Source organism: Passer domesticus, chromosome 18 (genome assembly GCF_036417665.1).
Source record: "Passer domesticus isolate bPasDom1 chromosome 18, bPasDom1.hap1, whole genome shotgun sequence".
NCBI lineage: Eukaryota > Metazoa > Chordata > Aves > Passeriformes > Passeridae > Passer > Passer domesticus.
Genome location: NC_087491.1, coordinates 6,365,435 through 6,383,429, shown reverse-complemented (window position 1 = coordinate 6,383,429; position 17,995 = coordinate 6,365,435). Strand labels below are relative to the sequence as shown.

General features: G+C 46.4%; 1 protein-coding gene across 1 annotated transcript in view; it reads left to right on the top strand.

Annotated features, from left to right (window-relative positions):
- BRINP1 (BMP/retinoic acid inducible neural specific 1) overlaps positions 1–17,995 on the top strand; it is an 88,478-nt gene that overhangs the window by 17,639 nt on the left and 52,844 nt on the right. The window contains exon 2 of the mRNA XM_064393284.1: positions 10,797–11,064. Coding sequence (XP_064249354.1) covers positions 10,847–11,064 — 218 coding nt within the window. The 5' untranslated portion in view covers positions 10,797–10,846. The remainder of the gene's footprint in view (positions 1–10,796; positions 11,065–17,995) is intronic.

The following is a 17,995-nucleotide window of genomic DNA, read 5'->3' as shown; positions in this document are numbered from 1 at the left end:
GCCTTTTGATATGTGGTGGTTTTTTTATAAACTTCAGTATGAAGGAGAACCATGATCCCACAAGGCTCTTACGACCTAAAATTTTAAAAGCAATAATAATTTGAGATCATTGATATCTTCTGTTCCTTGTGCTGAAGCACTAAGATGCTGTGGGAAATATTTAGCATTGTATGATAATACATAAAATAAGCAGCTTTATGCAATGAATAACGTATTCTAAACATATATCAATACAATACACAATATGTAAAAATGTCAAAACAAATTAATTGAAACAATGCAAAAACAATGTGTTTATTTCCTCAAAATTAAACATTTCAATATGACTGAAATGAAGAGAGAAAATCAAACTGATTTGTTTTGACACTTTAAATGCGAAAAAAGTTTGTCAAAATTGACGTTCCCATGCAACATTTCGATTTTGAGGGAACTGCATTTTCCTGCGAAAAACTGTTCTGTCAAAATTTTTTGACCAGCTCTACTTAGAGTCTATCCAAACAGACAAGCATCACAGCCAAGACTCTCAAACGCTCCAGGTGGTCAGGAGATGGATTAAGCACAGAGCAGAACACTCTCAGAGAAGGAGATAAATAAAGCTCCCAGCTAGAGGTGGCCTCAAATGTGGGTAACAAAGGGCTGCAATGTTTGAGATACTCAGACCTGGATGGTGTTGACCTTTAATCCTAGAAAGGACTGAATTCCTCCAGTTTTTAATTTTTTTTAGCATATCTGTGTTGCAGGACTGATGCACTGATGGGAGAGGGTGTTTGTGATGCCAGTGCAGATCCTCAAGATCCTCTGGGATTTTCTAGTTCTTGGCTTTGGTTGGAGTCAGGCTGGTACCAGCCTTCTGTGCTTGACAGATTAATACTGGTAAGGATGAGATGGCTTTATTTTCCACATATCCTTCTGTCCCAGTGGAAATCCCAGGCTTAGGGCTCAGGGAATAGGTGGAGATGCAGTGCTGCAGGTAGGTTGGCTCTGGGATTCAGGGCTGCTGAGAACAGCTTTGGGTAGGAGTTCTCCCACCTTCATGATACACAGATTTTAAATCTTCTCATTATATAAATGCAGTTCCAGGTTAATGTGAGTTTCTAATTTAATACGCTGTTCCAAATTAAGAGTTAATATGGTATTTGATTATCTTTTTGCAATGAGATCCAACCCAAGGCTCATTGACTTCAATAGACTTTGCAGGAGAACCTGCAATGGCAGAGCCTGCACTCCAGATTTCCTGCACTCCAGATTTCCGACTTCTGCTGCAGAAGCTGCCCATGAAATGCTGTTATTTGGGGCTAATACTCATTCTAGCTCACTTTTCTAGCCTGAATTGAAGTGCAGTGCATCTAACTTCTCCTCTGTGTGGTGGCAGGGCTGCAGAAGGGGCTGACCCTTGGTGTTTCCAGACTCTGAGCAGTGCCCTGCATACCTTGACCAGTGATTTGTGTAACTCACCTCTAAGTCATCCCCCAGGGAGTTGCAGGGATATGGAGCCCACATCAGGGGCTGGCTTTGCTCACCCTGGCCCTACCTGCAGCTCTGCTCCCCCACAGAAGCCTGAGCCATGCTACCCTTGGGAGGTGCCACCCTGCTTCCAGAGTGCCCTGGCAGGGGTCAGACAGTGGCTGCAGGAACCAGGGGGATTACATGCACAGAGAGTTTTATGGCCACTGCAAATTCCTCATCCACTCAGGGGGATAAGGAAGGTGGAGCTGCCCAAGGCTGGAGTTTGCAAGTGACAGCTCAGAGTCCCTTTTCTCTCCCCTCTTCAGCTGCCCCTGCATCTCTTGGCTCCATCCAGCTGAGTGGTGGTGAAATGTGGTGCCCAGAGGAAGCTCCAGTGGTGCCTTTCGTCCTGGCAGGCAGGCTGGCATTATCCAAGCAGCAGGAGATGTAGCAGGAGAAGGAACGGCCTGTGGATTTTAACCCCTTCTGCTCCTCCACTCTTAGAACACAATAGCCCAGCCAAAAGCTAAGCTCCTTTTAGAGGAACAAGACAAATGGGAAGATAAACCAATTGCCAGGATTAGGTAACCTCAGCTTCTTTTACTGGAAGAAGAAGTGGTAGTTTACATTTCCCAAGCTCTGTGGAGTGGGATCACTCCATGTGGAGCTTAGGTGACAAAGTCTCTTCCCAGGAATGAACGTTGGAATAGAAATATTGCACAGACTGTCAGGTGTGGGATATGAGTTGACTTTCTTGGATTGGATATTACACTATTGCTCTCCAGAGGAGTTTTGGCATCACTTTTTTTTTCCTTCAGCTTCTCAGCTTACAGGTCCCAATTGTTGCAATGGAATATGTTAGAAAGTCTGGCACCAGAATGGAGCAATTCTGAAAGCAAAAACCAGGATTTCTGGACTCTGGCACAGGCCTTATTAAACTGAGCATTCAGATTACTCTTTCCTGAATTTCCACTAAAAATTGCAGGGAATAGTATGATTTTCGTTCAGTTTATTGTGTCTGGTTTGCAGGTGTTTGTTTTTCCAAATTGTAAGAAAAGTATTAAATGAATTTGGATATTTCCTCTTGTGCATAAATTACAAAATCTATTTCAGCTCAGTCAAAACACACAGCTTAAGAAAACACTTGATTTTGATTTTGAATGTATGTTACTCAACATGTAATGAAAAACAAAACACAATCTTGAACCGATCCCTTCCAAACGGAACACTCAACACATTCTGTTCCAAAGAAAAGCTGACTTTATCAAAACGCCTTTTTTTCCCCCCTTAAATCAACAAATTTCTACAAAGTGTTTTGCCTCTGATGAATTGGCATTTTCCTGACATGAAATGAGCAATCCAAACTAATTCTAAGCAGCTCTGTGGCAAGTCCCAGCTAATTCTGGAATAGTAGCATGAAGGTGCGTAGGAAGGGTACTGCAAGGAGACGTAGCACTGAGCTGAGACGTAAGAGATTTGGGTTGAATTCCTGAAGCAGTTATAAAATGATCTGGGACAAGCCATTAATCTACCCTGTGTCTCAATTCCCATCCTGCTGAATGGAAAAAAGCAGCATTTCCCCATCTCCTAAAGCTACTGCAAGGATAAAAATCTATTAACACTTGTAAGATTAGTGGACTTTGATATGAGGTGTATAAATACAGAGGAAGACAGAAGATAGAGCTGCATTTTTGTGTAACTTAAAAAGAAATTATGGGGAAGTGGACTAACTAGGACAATACTTTAATAATAGTAGGAATAATTTCAAGTTCAGGGCAGTGCTTAATAGAAATCACTGCTCAACACCCGCCATTTTTTTTTAATAAGCAGCTCAGAAAAGTGCAATTTATCATTATTATTATTATCATCTATATTCATTCTATCTCTGCCACTTCACAAATGAGAGGAGTTCCTCACAAACATCTACAAAAGCGAGCTCATTATCCAGTCTCCCTATTTTTAACTCTCATTTGTGACAATAGCTATCAAACTCTTGCCAACAGTTGGGCTGCTGGTGTGCTGACACCGCTGCTCCACAGCCCGCTGAGCGGGATTAGCTCACTGTTCCCTTGCCTTCCCCCATCTGTCCCCAGCCATCTGCTGTCCTTGCTCTCCTAAATGGATTCTGAGCTTTTTGGGGCATGGACCGCCTTGCTGGTTGCTGTCTGTGCAGCACCCACTGTTCCAGACTTGGATTCAGCAGGATTGGCTTTGGAATCACAGAATTGTGGAATGTCTTGAGTGGGAAGGGACCCACATGGACCAGAGTCCAGCTCCTGCCCAGACCCCCCAGCAACCCCACCCTGGGCATCCCTGGCAGCGCTGGCCAAAGGCTCCTGGAGCTCTGGCAGCCTCGGGGCCGTGCCCATTCCCTGGGGAGCCTGGGCAGTGCCAGCACCCTCTGGGGGAAGAGCCTTGCCCTGAGCTCCAGCCTGAGCTGCCCTGGCCCAGCCCCAGCTGTTCCCTCCAATCCCATCACTGGTCACAGAGAAAAGAGATCAGTGTCTCCCCTTCCACCTCCCCTTGTGAGGAACCTGAATGCCACAACTTCTCCTGAGTCCTCTCTTCCCCAGTCTGGACAAACCCCAGCAGCTCCTCCTATGGCTTCTCCTTGAGACCCTTCACCATCTTCACAACCCTGTGACACTTCACCATAAACCTGTCCCATGTACGTGTGTGCATGAGCAGAAGTTAATTTTAATTATTTTCCCAGCCTATGGAGCACTGTGAGAAGGATCTCCTTCCCATGCAGAGCTCTGACCCAAGTGCCTGTGGAGCCTGGGATTCAGAGCAGTGACTTTGGCACCTTGGCCAGTAGATTTATGATCAGGACTTTTGGGGTTTGATTCCCTCTGTCCAGCACCTGATTTTGTGACTCGGTGGAGTCACCTGCTACCCTTGCTTGGTTTGAAGCCACCTCTCATCCTCCTCATCATCACACCAGGAGTTTATAATTAGCTGAATGTGGGGACAAATGAGCTGAGAGCAGGTACAGAGCTGTTGCCATTACGATTCTTGCCTCTTTACAGGCAGGGAGTAATTGGAGTTTCTGCACAAAAACTGCTCTCTTTAGGCTGCTGGCTGAACTGCATTAATAAAAGTGGGTTTGTGGAGTGGTTTTGGTTCACTGAATATTCTGACTAGATGTAAGCAAAGTGTTGATTAACACTTTGAAAAGAAAAAAATAAATCTTTTCTCCTACAAATCATTTGGGGTCAAAAGTGATATTTTTATCACTGTTCCATCTTAAGGGCGTGGAAAGACAAATCAAAAGGAGAAAAAGCTCCAGTAGTTTCAAACTGAGATTTGGAAACCCCCTTGGAGCACTCACAGCCCAAACACTGACATCTCCCAATCATTATTTTTTTCAGCATGAGCAATTTGGCAAAAGTGAAGTGAATCTGTGGACTCTGTTGGTATTTTTGGAGAGGCATTTCTCATCTTCTCTCCTTGCCTTGGAATAAAGGACAACATTTCCCATGTGGAAGAGAGCACTTCTCTAATCTTTTACCTTTGTCTATGAAGTATCGTATCGACAAGGGTCTATAGCTAGATGGAGTGAACCCCAACAGCCCAGGAAACACATTTCTTCACCTTTCCTCACCCAAAAATATTTTGGCTGATGAATATCCCACAGGTCTAACCACTCATGCATATTTAAAACTGGAGTGGTTAAAGAATAATGCAAATTTAGACACTGATCAGAGCAGAATTACTGAGATTTGGGGATGGATTAGCCAATCACTGCCTGAAACAGTGAAATCCCAATTCCCTAAGAAAATAGCTTTACAACCATTTGGGATTTTACGGTGTTGTATGCCACAGTCACCCAGAGAGTCAGAGCCACTGCTGAGTTGCAGCTCCAGCCTGACTCAGTCAAATATCAGTGTCTGCAGTCTGAGCTATAAAGACATCTAGGTCAGAAGTGCCCAAATTCTGTTTTCTCAGAGCTCAGGTTTATCCACAGCAGTTCATATGACTTAAACTGTGACAGATTGGCTTCCCTTTCCATCCACATTGCCTGAATTGCTCTGGCCCTGACAGAGGAAAGGTGTCCCCAGCTTGGTTGGGTTGCTGGGCAGGGTTTCCAGAGGACAAGCAGGGCTGCTCCTGCCTGTTGTCTTTTCAATATTTTCATGGGACATCTCTCAGTTAGGGGCAGGACAGAAATGTTACTGCTCCACAAGTTAAATCCTAAAGGTGTGGGGTAGCAATTAGCTGTCCAGGAATCTGAGTGCACAAACCCAAAGCAGGCATAGCTGAATAAAAGCTAGAGTAGCACATCCTATACTTAAAATTAAGGGTACACTTAATCTGTTCTCTGAAATGAGGTCAGACATTCGTCACTTTCCAGGGTTGAGCTCTAAACTAACATAAGCTGTTTCATCTCTCCCCTGACACTTCAGTCTCTTACTAATTTATCAGCATCCTAAAGCCGTGTGTGAAGTTGCTGAAGAGCAGAACTGTTTCAGATACAAATAGCAATTGTTAGCCTCTTCCCTCTGGTAAATGGCAGCAGGCAGAAACCTCTCTCAACCTGCCAAGAACCAAATGTGGGACACAAGGAAGAATTATTGGTGCATGAAGCTTAAAGAGATAGGGGACTTATTCCTGTACTGCAAATAATGTGTTCAGTAATTTCTCTTTCCTGAGTCTGCGTTTCTGATGGAAATAGCTCACAACAACAAGCATGGGAAAACAGAAGGGATGTGTGTGAGATCAATTTGGATCTAATAGAAGAGATAAATGAAAGGTACAGGGGTTAGGGGAAAGGTAGAAAATCCCAGGAGGCAGAGGAGTGTTCACAGCAAGCAATGGAGAGTTAGAGCACCTGCATCCTGTCTGCCTGTTTATAGCAGGGATCTGGGCCTGCACAGCCTCCCTTGGATGAAACAGACCTTGCAGTATAATTTTGTGCAAAATCTATCACTCTGAGCTCTCCCACTGTATAAAAATTACCTTTTAAGTGGCTAAGTAGACATCCAGCTCTATTCTTTTCTTCTTATTTCAAGAAACAATGGGAGTAACAGCACTTGCCTGCCTTACTAGAGTGCTGAGAGCTTTAATTAATGTCTCTAATTCAATTTGAACTCCTTGGATAAAAGGCACTGCCTTGTGACAGCGAAGGTATTGCTGAAAATAGAATATAATTAACACACAGATATCAATCACAAAGAAATTAAGTGTACATTCAAATACAACTTGCACTTTACAGAAAATACTTGCCTATTTTTCCTCCAAGAATCCTGTAGACTCATAAGATAAGGAACATTTAATGTTCCAGGCTGAATTTGTATTAGGAAAAGGGCATCTTAAGCCACCTAACAAACTCCAAGGGGCTTTAAGAGGGAACTCCATGTGCACTGGGGGATGTGCTTTCATGCTGGATGGTGCTGGAAAATGACTGTATCATGACTCAGAGTCAGCACATCCAACATTTTCTTCTCCCACTGCTTGTTTGCTGTGAACTGGAGCCATGTCCTGGCTCACCCACGGATCATGTTTATTAACAGATGTGATGATTGCATGATCGTGTTTGTTGACACAAGCCAGAAGGACCCAGCTCCCTCCCTGCTCTGCTGTGCTTCTCTTTCTTGTGGAAATGGAAATGGGCTGCAGAGCTGGGTTTTGTTCACTGCTGCCCTGCAGAGCTTGTTGAAATGGATGGCATTCACTGCAGGACAGAAACACCTTGGGATCCCCATGGGCAGTGGATTTGTGTTTTGGGAGGTGCTACAGCCCAATTCTGGCCTCCCCAACAAGTTCTAAACAGTCCCACAAATCCCATTGTGACTCCATGCTGGTAATTGGAAAGTGAGGCCAAGACCCCACAGGTAAGGGCACTGCCCAAGGTCATAGAGGGAGTTTGGGGCAGAGTTGAGCAAAACAGTGGATTCTTGGATCCAAACCCAGTGCCTGGCTCCCCCAAGCCTACTCTTCAGTCCAGAGGTTACTTCTGTGCCAGATTTAGCTGTTAGTTAGCCTGGGGTCTCCCACCCAAGGGCTCTAGACTTGGAGGCATCCCCTCCCTGGTTCCTTTTGCCAAATCCACAGAACATATTTCACATCACTGGAGTCCCATAAAGACACCTGAAAAATTAATTTCATATTGAAGCTTGTTAGGAGGTTGATTGAATGCACCTCACAATGTTGTCTTAGACACAAGATAGTCCCACTTTAGTAAGCTTTATAGCTTCCATGGGGACCAGCCCTGTGGAGTGGATTAATCTTTAATGTGAAACAACATCTCTACAGCAGCTACAGGGGGGAAAAAGATACTACTAAAAAATTAAAGTTGATGGTGTGATAGTAGTCTGGACCCAGTTGTGCTCCACCATCCTCCATTGCCTCAGGCACCACTCCCTGCTCTCAGAACTGATCCAGGCAGCTTCCAGGCTGGAGATGTGATCGTTTCTTCAGTGGTCTCAAGGCATGTTCTGCCCATATCTTACCTCCTGGATAAGAACATCACAGCCCAAATCATCCTGACTCCAACTGTGCCCCAAAGGAAAGGAAGAGAGGATGAAGAGTTCTGTGTGGGGAATTAGGGACTATCTCCTCTCTTTCACAAGCTGATACTTCCCCAGTGTATGATATTCACATGTAGGAGGACACACTGGGATTTCTCTGAGGCCCATTTTGTTTGGCTCCTCTCATATTTCAGTTCTCACTTGCACTGTGCTGGAAACTGGAGGGGGGCTGTCTCCCACTTGGGTACATAAGAGCTCCCTTCCTCTCTCTGCAACACAAATCCAATAGACAGTGAAATATTTAAGGGAAAACTGATCCAGGCTGGCAGATGAGGGGAATAGCTGTGGGTGAGTTTAATGAACAGACAACCAAGGAAGCTGGGACAACACGTACAGAGCAGCTGATTGTAGTCTGCACACCCAGCTCATGGCAAATATGCTGAGTTTGCAGCTGATGGGACAAGAACAGCCAGGCAGGGAGGGAGCCAGGGTGGAGAAGCAGAAGAAATGCACTTCTGAACTGGAATTTGGAGGTGCTGAGGGTGGGATGTAGCTGGGAGCATTCCCCAGAAATCACCTTGGGCTCATGAGTGAGTGGAAGCAGGGATGTTCTGTGGCCCACTTGGATTGTGTTCTGTTGCCCTCAGGGTGGGGCTAGAAACTCCCCTGCTCTGTGAGGTAAACTGGAACCATTCTGTGGCTGGTGTGAGGGACTAAGCACTGAGAACTGACCTGTTTAGGGGTGAAATAGGAGTCAGTGGTGAAAGCTGATGTTAAAAACGTCTCCAGAAAAGGATCAACAAGAACTGCAAGTACCACCAGGTTTAATAACAGCAATATTCCATCTGCAATTGGAAAGAAGTTTACATGGGATCAACAGAAAAATCAAACTTTGGCTGACTTTTCCATACATGATTTTTTTCCCCCATTTCTTCCTGTAATGCAACAGCTGAGTGTCATCTTTATGACTTACACAACTCAGTTCTTTGGAGTGCTGCTGAGCTTACTGCAGCTCCTCGAGCACATGCTGTGCCCACGTGCAGGCTCCCATTCTCTGGCACACAGAGAGGGCTCCTGAGCTGCCCAGCACATCCAGGGCTCCAGCCCACCTGCACAGCAGCTCTCACACTCATTGCCATGGGTTGCAGCCCTGCCATGCTCCAGGGAAAGCTCCTGGAGCAGAGGGATGGCCACGCTGACCACCAGCACCTCTGCTCTGTGCTCTGCTGCTCCCACCAGCCAAGGCTCACACACAGTGCTGGGAGTGCAGGTGGCACCTCTAGCATGCCTCTCCTACACTCTCAGCAAAATCTTTTCTTTCTGGGAATTACAAACTTCTAGAGGACTCAGGCTCAAAACCAGAAATTTTTCTGGAGATGTACAAAGAAGCGTGACATGAAATCTCACTGTGGCAAAGCTCTGAGTAGCCTCATTTCTCCTGCTTTAAAAAGTATCTGCAGTCTCAGTGCCCTGTGTTTTACAGAAACAGGTGGGTATCACCTGTCCTGAGCACAGCTTGTGCTCCCAGAGTCGGGGAGAAGCCTCAAGATCACTGCCAGCCCACACTGTTGGCACTCCCTCCACAAAACCCAGAAGGCAGGAGGAGGAACCAGCTGTGAGCATGGAGAGGACTTTTTGCAAGCAGCTCCCAGGGGCGAGGAGCACAGCCCAACAGGCTGAGCTGCTGCAGCAGCCACATTGTGCTGGGGAAGCAGGAGGGGACCATCCTGGGTGGGAGGTGACAGCTGAGCCCCTCACCTGCCACCTGGGGCACAGAGCCAGCAGTGCCAGGGTGCCAGCAGTGCCTGGGTGCCAGCAGCCTGGCTGGGAGGAGGATGAGCCAAGGGCTGAGATGCTGGGAATGGGAGTCAGGAGAGCAGGGCTCTGTTCCAGCTGTACCCATGGCTTGCTGTGTAACCTTTGGCAGGGCACCTTACCCCCTGATTGCCTTCCCACTCATCATATGTCTTGTCACATGCCTGGGAGAGGAGCTGGCTGGCACAGGGCTGTCCCCAGCCTTGCTTTGCTGCTCTCTCACCATGGCAGTGACAGCGAGCCCTGCTCCAGGTGCTGGGAAGGATCTCCTCAGCTGAATGTGAATGTTCAGCTGTCACCCTGCAGAGCCTTGATCTTGGGAAGAGCCTCGAGGTCCCGCCATACCTGAAATAGCAACAGACCCCATCCCCTGCACCACACACACCTCCCCAAGTCCCCAGCAGGAAAGCAGGGTGAGGACATTTTTATCTGTCAGAGTTTGGCAGGATTTCACAGTTGTGTGTGTCTGTATGTGTCTGTGTGTCCGTGTGTGCTTGTCGCCAGACCTGGGTAATTATTTTGTTTTATTTCTTTTTTTGGCAGCACTTAAAAGTAAGAGCTGGGTCTTTATAGATTGCTCAGGTTGCACAGAGTATGGATTACAGATCATCAGAGAGACATGAAAGCAGAAGACACGTTTCTCTGGCACAGCATTAAAGGGACAATAAAGGGGTAATTGCAGCCTAGGGTGCAGCCACCTCTTGTGCCTGGCCTTCACTCGCCTTTGCAGCACTGTGGAGAACTTCACGAGGGAAATTATGGAGGAGCTGGGGTGAGGATGTCTCAGGTCAGGACCTGGTTATTTCAAAGGTGTTATATGCTCAGGAGGTTAAAGGCACCACTTAAATACATGAATAAAACACTGCCAAATACTCTAAGGTGTGACACAGGCAAACCAAAGTCTCTTAAAGCTTGATTTTTCACATCTGTTTTCACCCTGAGAGAGGGTTGTCAAAGGATCAGAGCATTTTTAATCTCTCTCTTTCTCTCCCTCCTCCCTCTCCTCCCCTCCATTTCTCTTTCTGTCTCTCTCTCCTTCCTCCTATCCCCTCTCTCTCCCAACAGGACTCCACAGAATGGAGCAAGAATGAGAGGAAAAAGGCAGACAGAAAAGCATGAACTGGAGGCTTGTTGAGTTCCTCTACCTCCTGTTTATATGGGACCATATACTCATACAGCCCTCCCACCAGGACCCAGCTGCTACCAACCAACATGTCTCCAAGGAGTTTGATTGGCTTATTTCAGACAGGGGGCCTTTCCACCACTCACGGAGCTACTTATCCTTTGTGGAAAGACATCGTCAAGGATTTACAACCCGATATAAAATATACAGGTATGTCACTTCTTGTGCCTTGGATGAGTTCTTGGGTGCTGGGAGCTCTGCCAGCTCCCATGGGCTGCAGGCTGGGAGTCAATGGGAGCTGCACCATTGTCCCCATTCCACCTGGGAATGCTGCTTTGGTTCCCCCTGGCCCCCAGCTGGCAATGCAAATTGCTTCAAAGGCTGGGGTGGAGTGCTCTGATAGTGAGATGAAGGCACTGCAGTGTCATGGCAATGTGCACAGCACAGAGTGAGATGAAAAGGAGCTGAGGGGGCGGGTGTTCTTCGTTCGTGGTGACAGACAGTTCACAGGCAGGTTCCCAAGCAGCTTTTTCAAATCAATGGAGCTCTGGACAGCCCAAGCCTCTGTACCAAACTCGTACATGTGAACTGCCAGTAGCTGCAGGTTCACATAAAGATGTCACCACGCACGTCAGAGTGACAGTTCTCACACTGCTGTGTAGGAGCCTTGGCTGTGTGCTGCCTACCACGGATCTTTGAGGATTTATCTCCATGTATAAGTTGGACTTGGCCCAAGAACTGTGATCTTGATTTTAAAAACTGCAGAGAGTAAAAAAAAAAACCTACAGAGAACAGGCAGAATTTGGATTTTATTTTGCCTTCTAGGTTTTTAAGCCTTAGTTGTTGCTTGTTTCAAACTCTTCTTGCCAGCTGTGCTATCTAGAACCACCCTTTTTCCTCCTCATTTTAATCTGAAAAGCTGGGGTGCTCACATGAACGCCCTATTGAAGCAGCAAGCACTTTGGAGTGAAGGGGAATAAGCCGGCAAGTGTCAGGAGATTTGTGCTGAAACCCAAAGAGACTGAAAAACTCTCCCAGCCACGTGTGCATTTACATAATTATATGGTCCTGTTGTGCTTCAGAAAGACACTTGCAAACACAGCCATGCAAAGTGGTGGGCAGGGAAATGCTGGTGAGCAGCCCGTGGCACTGTGCACATGGAGCCATGGACACGGGGAGAGGGAATTACAGGGAACCACAGGGAATCACCTGTGTGCAGGGAGTGTTGTCCCATGGGCATGGGGTGAGAGGCAGAGCAACAGAAATTTGTGAGGCATCAGCTCTGTGTGCGGAAGAAAAATTATTTGTTCTTGTCCTGCAGCCTCCAGGGAGGCAGAAGCAAGGGCAGGTTAAAAATATAGTCCTGGTTTGTCCTCTCCAAAACAGTTCAGGGGAAGACAGCCCCAAAACCTAAAAGCTGTGCTGCCTTGCTTCCACTGGTGAGGTCTCAGTGTCTGTGCACAGAGCAGCAGAGGAAATGCCTTTGCCCAAAAGCCTTTTTCCCTGGCTGTGCTCTGCCCAGCTCTCCTCCTGCCCTGCCTGCCAACACACACAGTGACCCAGCCTGCAGATCCCTGCCCTGCTCCTCGCCTCTGGCACTGGCTCTGCCCTTTGCTAAAGAGCTGTGCAGCCCACGATGCCACCACGGAGTCTGCAGGGGCTGGGGGGAGAGAGCCACACGATGGATGTGTTCAGACATAGCTAGGAACTGTCACTGTGGGTCAGGCCACAGATCCATCAAGCCTGGGATCCTGTCGCTAAGCATCAGGGAGAAACGGGTCTGGAAGGACCTTGAGAGGTCATTTAATCTGTGCCTTTTCCCCAAGGCAGACTCAGACATACCTGTGTCACATCTGACAAAGGTTTGTGGGGAACCTGGAAGGTCTCCTGTGGTGGAGGATTCACACCCTGAGCAGGCAGCCTGTGCCATGGTTGTGCCTCCTCCACTTTTATAAAGGAGTCAAATTCTTGTTCAAATGTGAAGCCTGTGATTTGTTTTTTATTTGTCAGGGGGTAAGGAATAAATTCCCTTTTGGTTTGTAGGAAACTAATATGAATTTGAAGTGTTACCTCAGTTCAGGATGAACTTTGTGTATGGGAAGTGGAAAGGGATGTGTTTTCTCTGTTTCTGCTAAGTGTTGTTAAACCATTTATGAAAGACAAGTGGAGCAGGTGGAGAACACCACACCCTCCTCCCAGCATGGGAGAAAACAGGCATCAGCATTCTGTGGGCATGGCAGGTGTCTGAGAGGGGTCTTGCAGATAATGACCATGCTGGAAAAGTCACCATTCCCAAAAAAACCCTGGAAATAAGACACAAATCCAGTGGAAGTAATTAGGGAGAGAGTTTAGAGAGGATTGCAAGGGTACCCAGGGCATCTCATGGCCGAACACCACACACTGAGCTGAAGGAGGGAGCTGAGTGCTTGGGGAATGCCACTCATGAGTGCTGCTTGGAGCTGCTGGGAGCTGAGCTCCTTGGAAATACAGCTCTGGGACAAACCTGCTCCCACCGTGGTCAGCTGAGGAAGAGGGAAAAGCCTCACGTGCTCCAGCAGAGCAGATGGAATGATCAGGTGGGAGTCCGGCTGGATGCTGGGGGGCTGTTTGTTTTTAATATCTGGCCCTGTTGGCAGAACTGGTCACTTAAAAACTGAGCCCATGCATTTTTAAAGGGATATCAGACTCAGCCTGGCTATGGAGAATTAGTGGAGCCACAGCCAATTCTTGCAGTTAAGAGCTAGACTGTGCACACACTCTCCCAGAACATTCCGTTTTACTGAAACCCACAGGGGTAAAATCTCATTTTGTGGGCTCCTTAAATTGACTCCGAGAATCTGTAAAGCTGTTGGGATTTTGTCAACTGTTTAATTCCAACACAGAAGCCTCTTTCCTACCATAAGATGTCTCTCAATTGCTCTTTGCACTAGGCTAGCCCAAGGGAGGCACATATCCTGCATTAAGGATATCAATCCTTCCCTTAGAAAAGCAGCTGATATGGAGCATGGGAATTTTCTGTGCAATCTTCTCCTTCAATGCCCCTTTCCTCCCGTACTTTTTTAGGTTGGCTGGTTTTTAGTTTGTTGCTCTGTCAGGCAGTTCCTTGGGGCACATGTGATTCTGCTGAGTGAGGTTTGGCCTGACCCCTGCTCTTCTCCCAAGGCTGATGGCAGCAGATCTCAAACCAGCCACACTGACCAAGGGTTTGGAGAGGATGTGAAATCAGGCCAGAGGATTTCACCCAGCCCCAATGGAAACACTGTTGGCTGTTTAGTGGTGATTTCCCTGGTGTTCTGCTGTGTGGGAATATGGACACATCACATTAGGGCCGTGTCCTTTACACTGGAAAACCACCAAGGCAAAGCTACTGGTGGTGCTAAGAGCAGCATAAGGCAAAATGCAAAATTTTCTCCTTTTCACAGGTAATGCTAAAAAGGAAGCAACATAAAATCATGGAAGAATCCTCTTTCTATCACTACTGAAGTCCAGAGATTGTCAGTAGCAAGCACAGAGCTTGTTGCAGTGAGCAGGGCTATTTTATATTCTGCATAAGCAGAATTGCTGTAGAACCTCAGAGCTGATGATATTTTTCATAGGAAGTCTGGATCCAGGTCTAGCATCCTGAAATGGGCAGACAGTTCACTGTTACAACCCCAAAAGTCTTGTAACCTCCTTCCATGCATTTCATTTCAGTGGATTTCAGATCTCTTTCTTGTAAAACTTGGATTTTCCTGGTACCCTCAGTCAAGGCTTGCACCTTGCATGTGGCATTAGGAGGAAGGCAGGCAAAGGGGGAGATGTTTTATATTAAATCATGAACAGTAGGAATGGATACAATTGCATTAGGGAAGCACATTAGTCAGCATTGATTCATACTAATAAGGGTGGTTTAGGGGGGCCTCTGGCAGGAAAATGCTGCTTTGATCATTATCTGTGCACACTGGTGCTAATGCAGATAGGATGGCAGATGCTGAGAGTGGTTTGTGGGATGTCTGAATATTCATTATCACCATCCTTGTTGTTATTCCTAGTCATGAGAGCCTGGGGTACGAGGTACTGCAGGAAGGCTGGAGAACAGATGAAGCTCAGCTTGGCTTTGGGACTGGGGTCCTGCTCAGACCAGAAAACATCCCCGTTACCACTGAACAGTTAACAGCTTCAGCCCACTGCTTTGAAGTATGTTGTCATGTTGTCCTTTTTTTCTCTCTTCTCTCAGAAGTTATTTAGCTATAAGGCAAAGCAAAAAGTGGGCTGAGCACTGGAATGCTCCATGCAAATTGCCAGGCAGAGGCACTGACAGGAATTTCCCTGATGATGCTGCTCAGCTGAAGCAAATTCTGGAAAAAACAAAACAACAACAACCAACAACAAAAAAACCCCGAACAAATAAAAAAACCCAAACAATGACAACAAAAATATTTCCTTGAAAGAAAAATAAGAGGCTTTGTTCTTCAGTGTCAGAGGTGGGAGGCAAAGAGGGACAAGGTGAGATGGGCTCATCCAGCTGAGCAGAGGCTGCCACTGCCAGTTCTGTCGAAAACAGGAACAGGACACAGAGCTTTGGAAAGAGGAGCCTGCAGGTAGAGTGACAGAGAGGAGACACAGGCAGGATCTGGATTTTTGCCCCAGGCTCATGCTGTGGCTGTGGGTGAGCTCATTCCTGCGTGCCCCAATTCCCTCCCCACCCCCCGAGAAGGGGAGATGAGGAGATGACAGCACTTGCCTGCTCTGCATTGCTGGGCAGACTTAATTAAAAGCTGCAAGATGTTTGGACATAAGGGACAACAGCAATATAAAATGGATGATCACACGGGGCTGCAAGTGGAATGTGCATGTGCGAGAAGAAATGCGTATTTTCCATGCGTGGGAGATTAATTCCATTTTCTGAAATAACAGTGGGGACGGGGAAATCTGGCTCTCAGTGTAAAAGAGCAGGGAAACCCTGGGGTATAAAAAGGAGATCTGCTCACCTTGTAACTTCTCTTGCAGTGGGACCAGTTAGAGGCTGCCTAATTTCATGAAACCTGCAAATAGAGAATCCTTCTGAGACCTCTGTCAGGTCTGCTTAAAATACACCAGCAGATTCAAGACTTAGTGGGGGAGGTGACACCAAAGCCCATCCCTCCCTCTGCAGAGTGACAGGACAGAGCCAATTGCTCACCTACACTTGGTACAGCAAGGTCCCACACAGTTAAAAAGGAAAAGGAGCTTCTGAGACAGGAAAGGTTGGGAGTATCTGGCTGCACAGTCTGGACAGAAATTGGTTGGGATGCTGCTGGGAAAAAAGCTGATTTTTTTTTTTTTTCCTCCCAAAATGTTGTTTCCTCAGGAGAACAGGGCAGATCTAGGACAAGTCAGTGCAGAGGTGAGAGGTGTCTCCATCCTTGGTGGCTTTCAAGGCTTGGCTGGACAAAGCCTCAGCTGATGTGCTCAAGAGCTGGTCCTGCTTCAAGTGGGAGGCTGGATTAGGGACCCCCATGGTCCCATCTAACCAACATTTATGATATTTTCCTCTTTCTCCAATTCAGAGTGGACACTAAACTGTGCTCATAAAGGGATTTGCACTGGTGGATGCATTCAGCCACACTAGAGATTTTTATTTAGTCCTAGAAAACCCACAAATCTGAGCAGCTACGTGCTCCCTAAATGTGTCACTCCCTCAGTGAAGAGGAAGAGAAGGATCCTGAAGCCAGCATCTCTGCTGTGTACATAGCATGGGCTACAACAGACTTAGATATGCATATGCTGTTGTACTGCTTGAATTTTTCCTCAGAGAAAAAAAATAAATAAAAAAAGGAGGAAAAAAGATTGGTCTCACAAAACTGTCTCACAAAACTTTCCAAGTTTTATGGCACCACAAATTAAAAACAATGAGCCAGATTCTCTGTGACATAAATACGTGAAACTGTTGACTTCAAGGTAAATTCACCAATTTATTGGCTGGAGAATGTGTGCCAGCACACCCAGCACTGCCCAGTGCACACACAGCCCCAGGGTTTGTACGGCTGCCTGTCCTGGCTGGGAGGACAGCAAGCTTTCATAATTTCTGAGCAAAAGCAAAATGTGACTCTTACATCAGGCACTGGGCTTGGGCAAGCTGGTCAGTGATTGTGAGGGTTTTATGGCTGGATTTATATCAGAATCACACATCACAGAATTGTTTTGGCTGGAAAAGTCTTCCAAGATCGAGTCCAGCCTGTGCCTGATGCCCACCTTGTCCTCAGCCACAGCATTGAGTGCCACATCCAGCCCTTCCTTGGACAACTCCAGGGATGGGCAAACCTCCCTGGGCAGCCCCTGCCAATGCCTGACCTTACTTTCCATAAAAAAATTATTCCTGATGTCCTCTCCTGGCACAACTTGAGGTAATTTCCTCTTGTCACTTGTCACTCCTGTCAGGGAGTTGCAGAAAGCAAGAAGGTCCCTCCTAAGCCTCCTTTTCTCGAGGCTAAAGTTGACTCCAACCTACAGAAGTTTGGCCTTTCCTGGCTGGAACTTCCAGGCAGATTTCATGCAAACCTGTGATTTCCAGAGCTGAGGAACTCACCTGGCAGAAAAACAGTCTGACAGGTAAAAAAAAAAAAAAAAAAAATTTTAGAAAAGTTAATTTTTAACTAGATCACTTTCTGGTCTCATTTATTCTGTGATCAGGGGATAGCAAAGGGACAGGATTGTGCAGATGGAGGCAGGAGGGTGACAGAGGGGACAGGTGAGGCTGCTCTCTCCTGCAGCAAATGTGCATTAAAGTTCTTTTAAAGTGGTTGTGAAGTTGTTTTGATTGTGCTAATTTCTGGCACAGACAGAATCTATAAGAGCTGCTTCCATCATCTTTTCTGGCCCTTCTTCTCCCCATTCCTCATTGGCTGTTTTTGCTGTCTCTTTATTGCACTGAATTTAATCTACTGGTCACTAGAGCAGTACAAAGAATTGATTTTGTGGTTCACTGGTTGTACAGAACAAAAATAATATTAAAAATGGGTTGATATGAAATGGATGTTTGTTCAACTTTTCAGTAAAATGAAAAAATTGAAACATTTCATTTCAGGCTCAGTGAAAGTTTTAAGCCTTGCTGTTTATTTTCACTTTATTAATCCAGTGGTTTTGGGGGGTTTTTTGCAATTTTTAAGGCACTAAAGTTCAT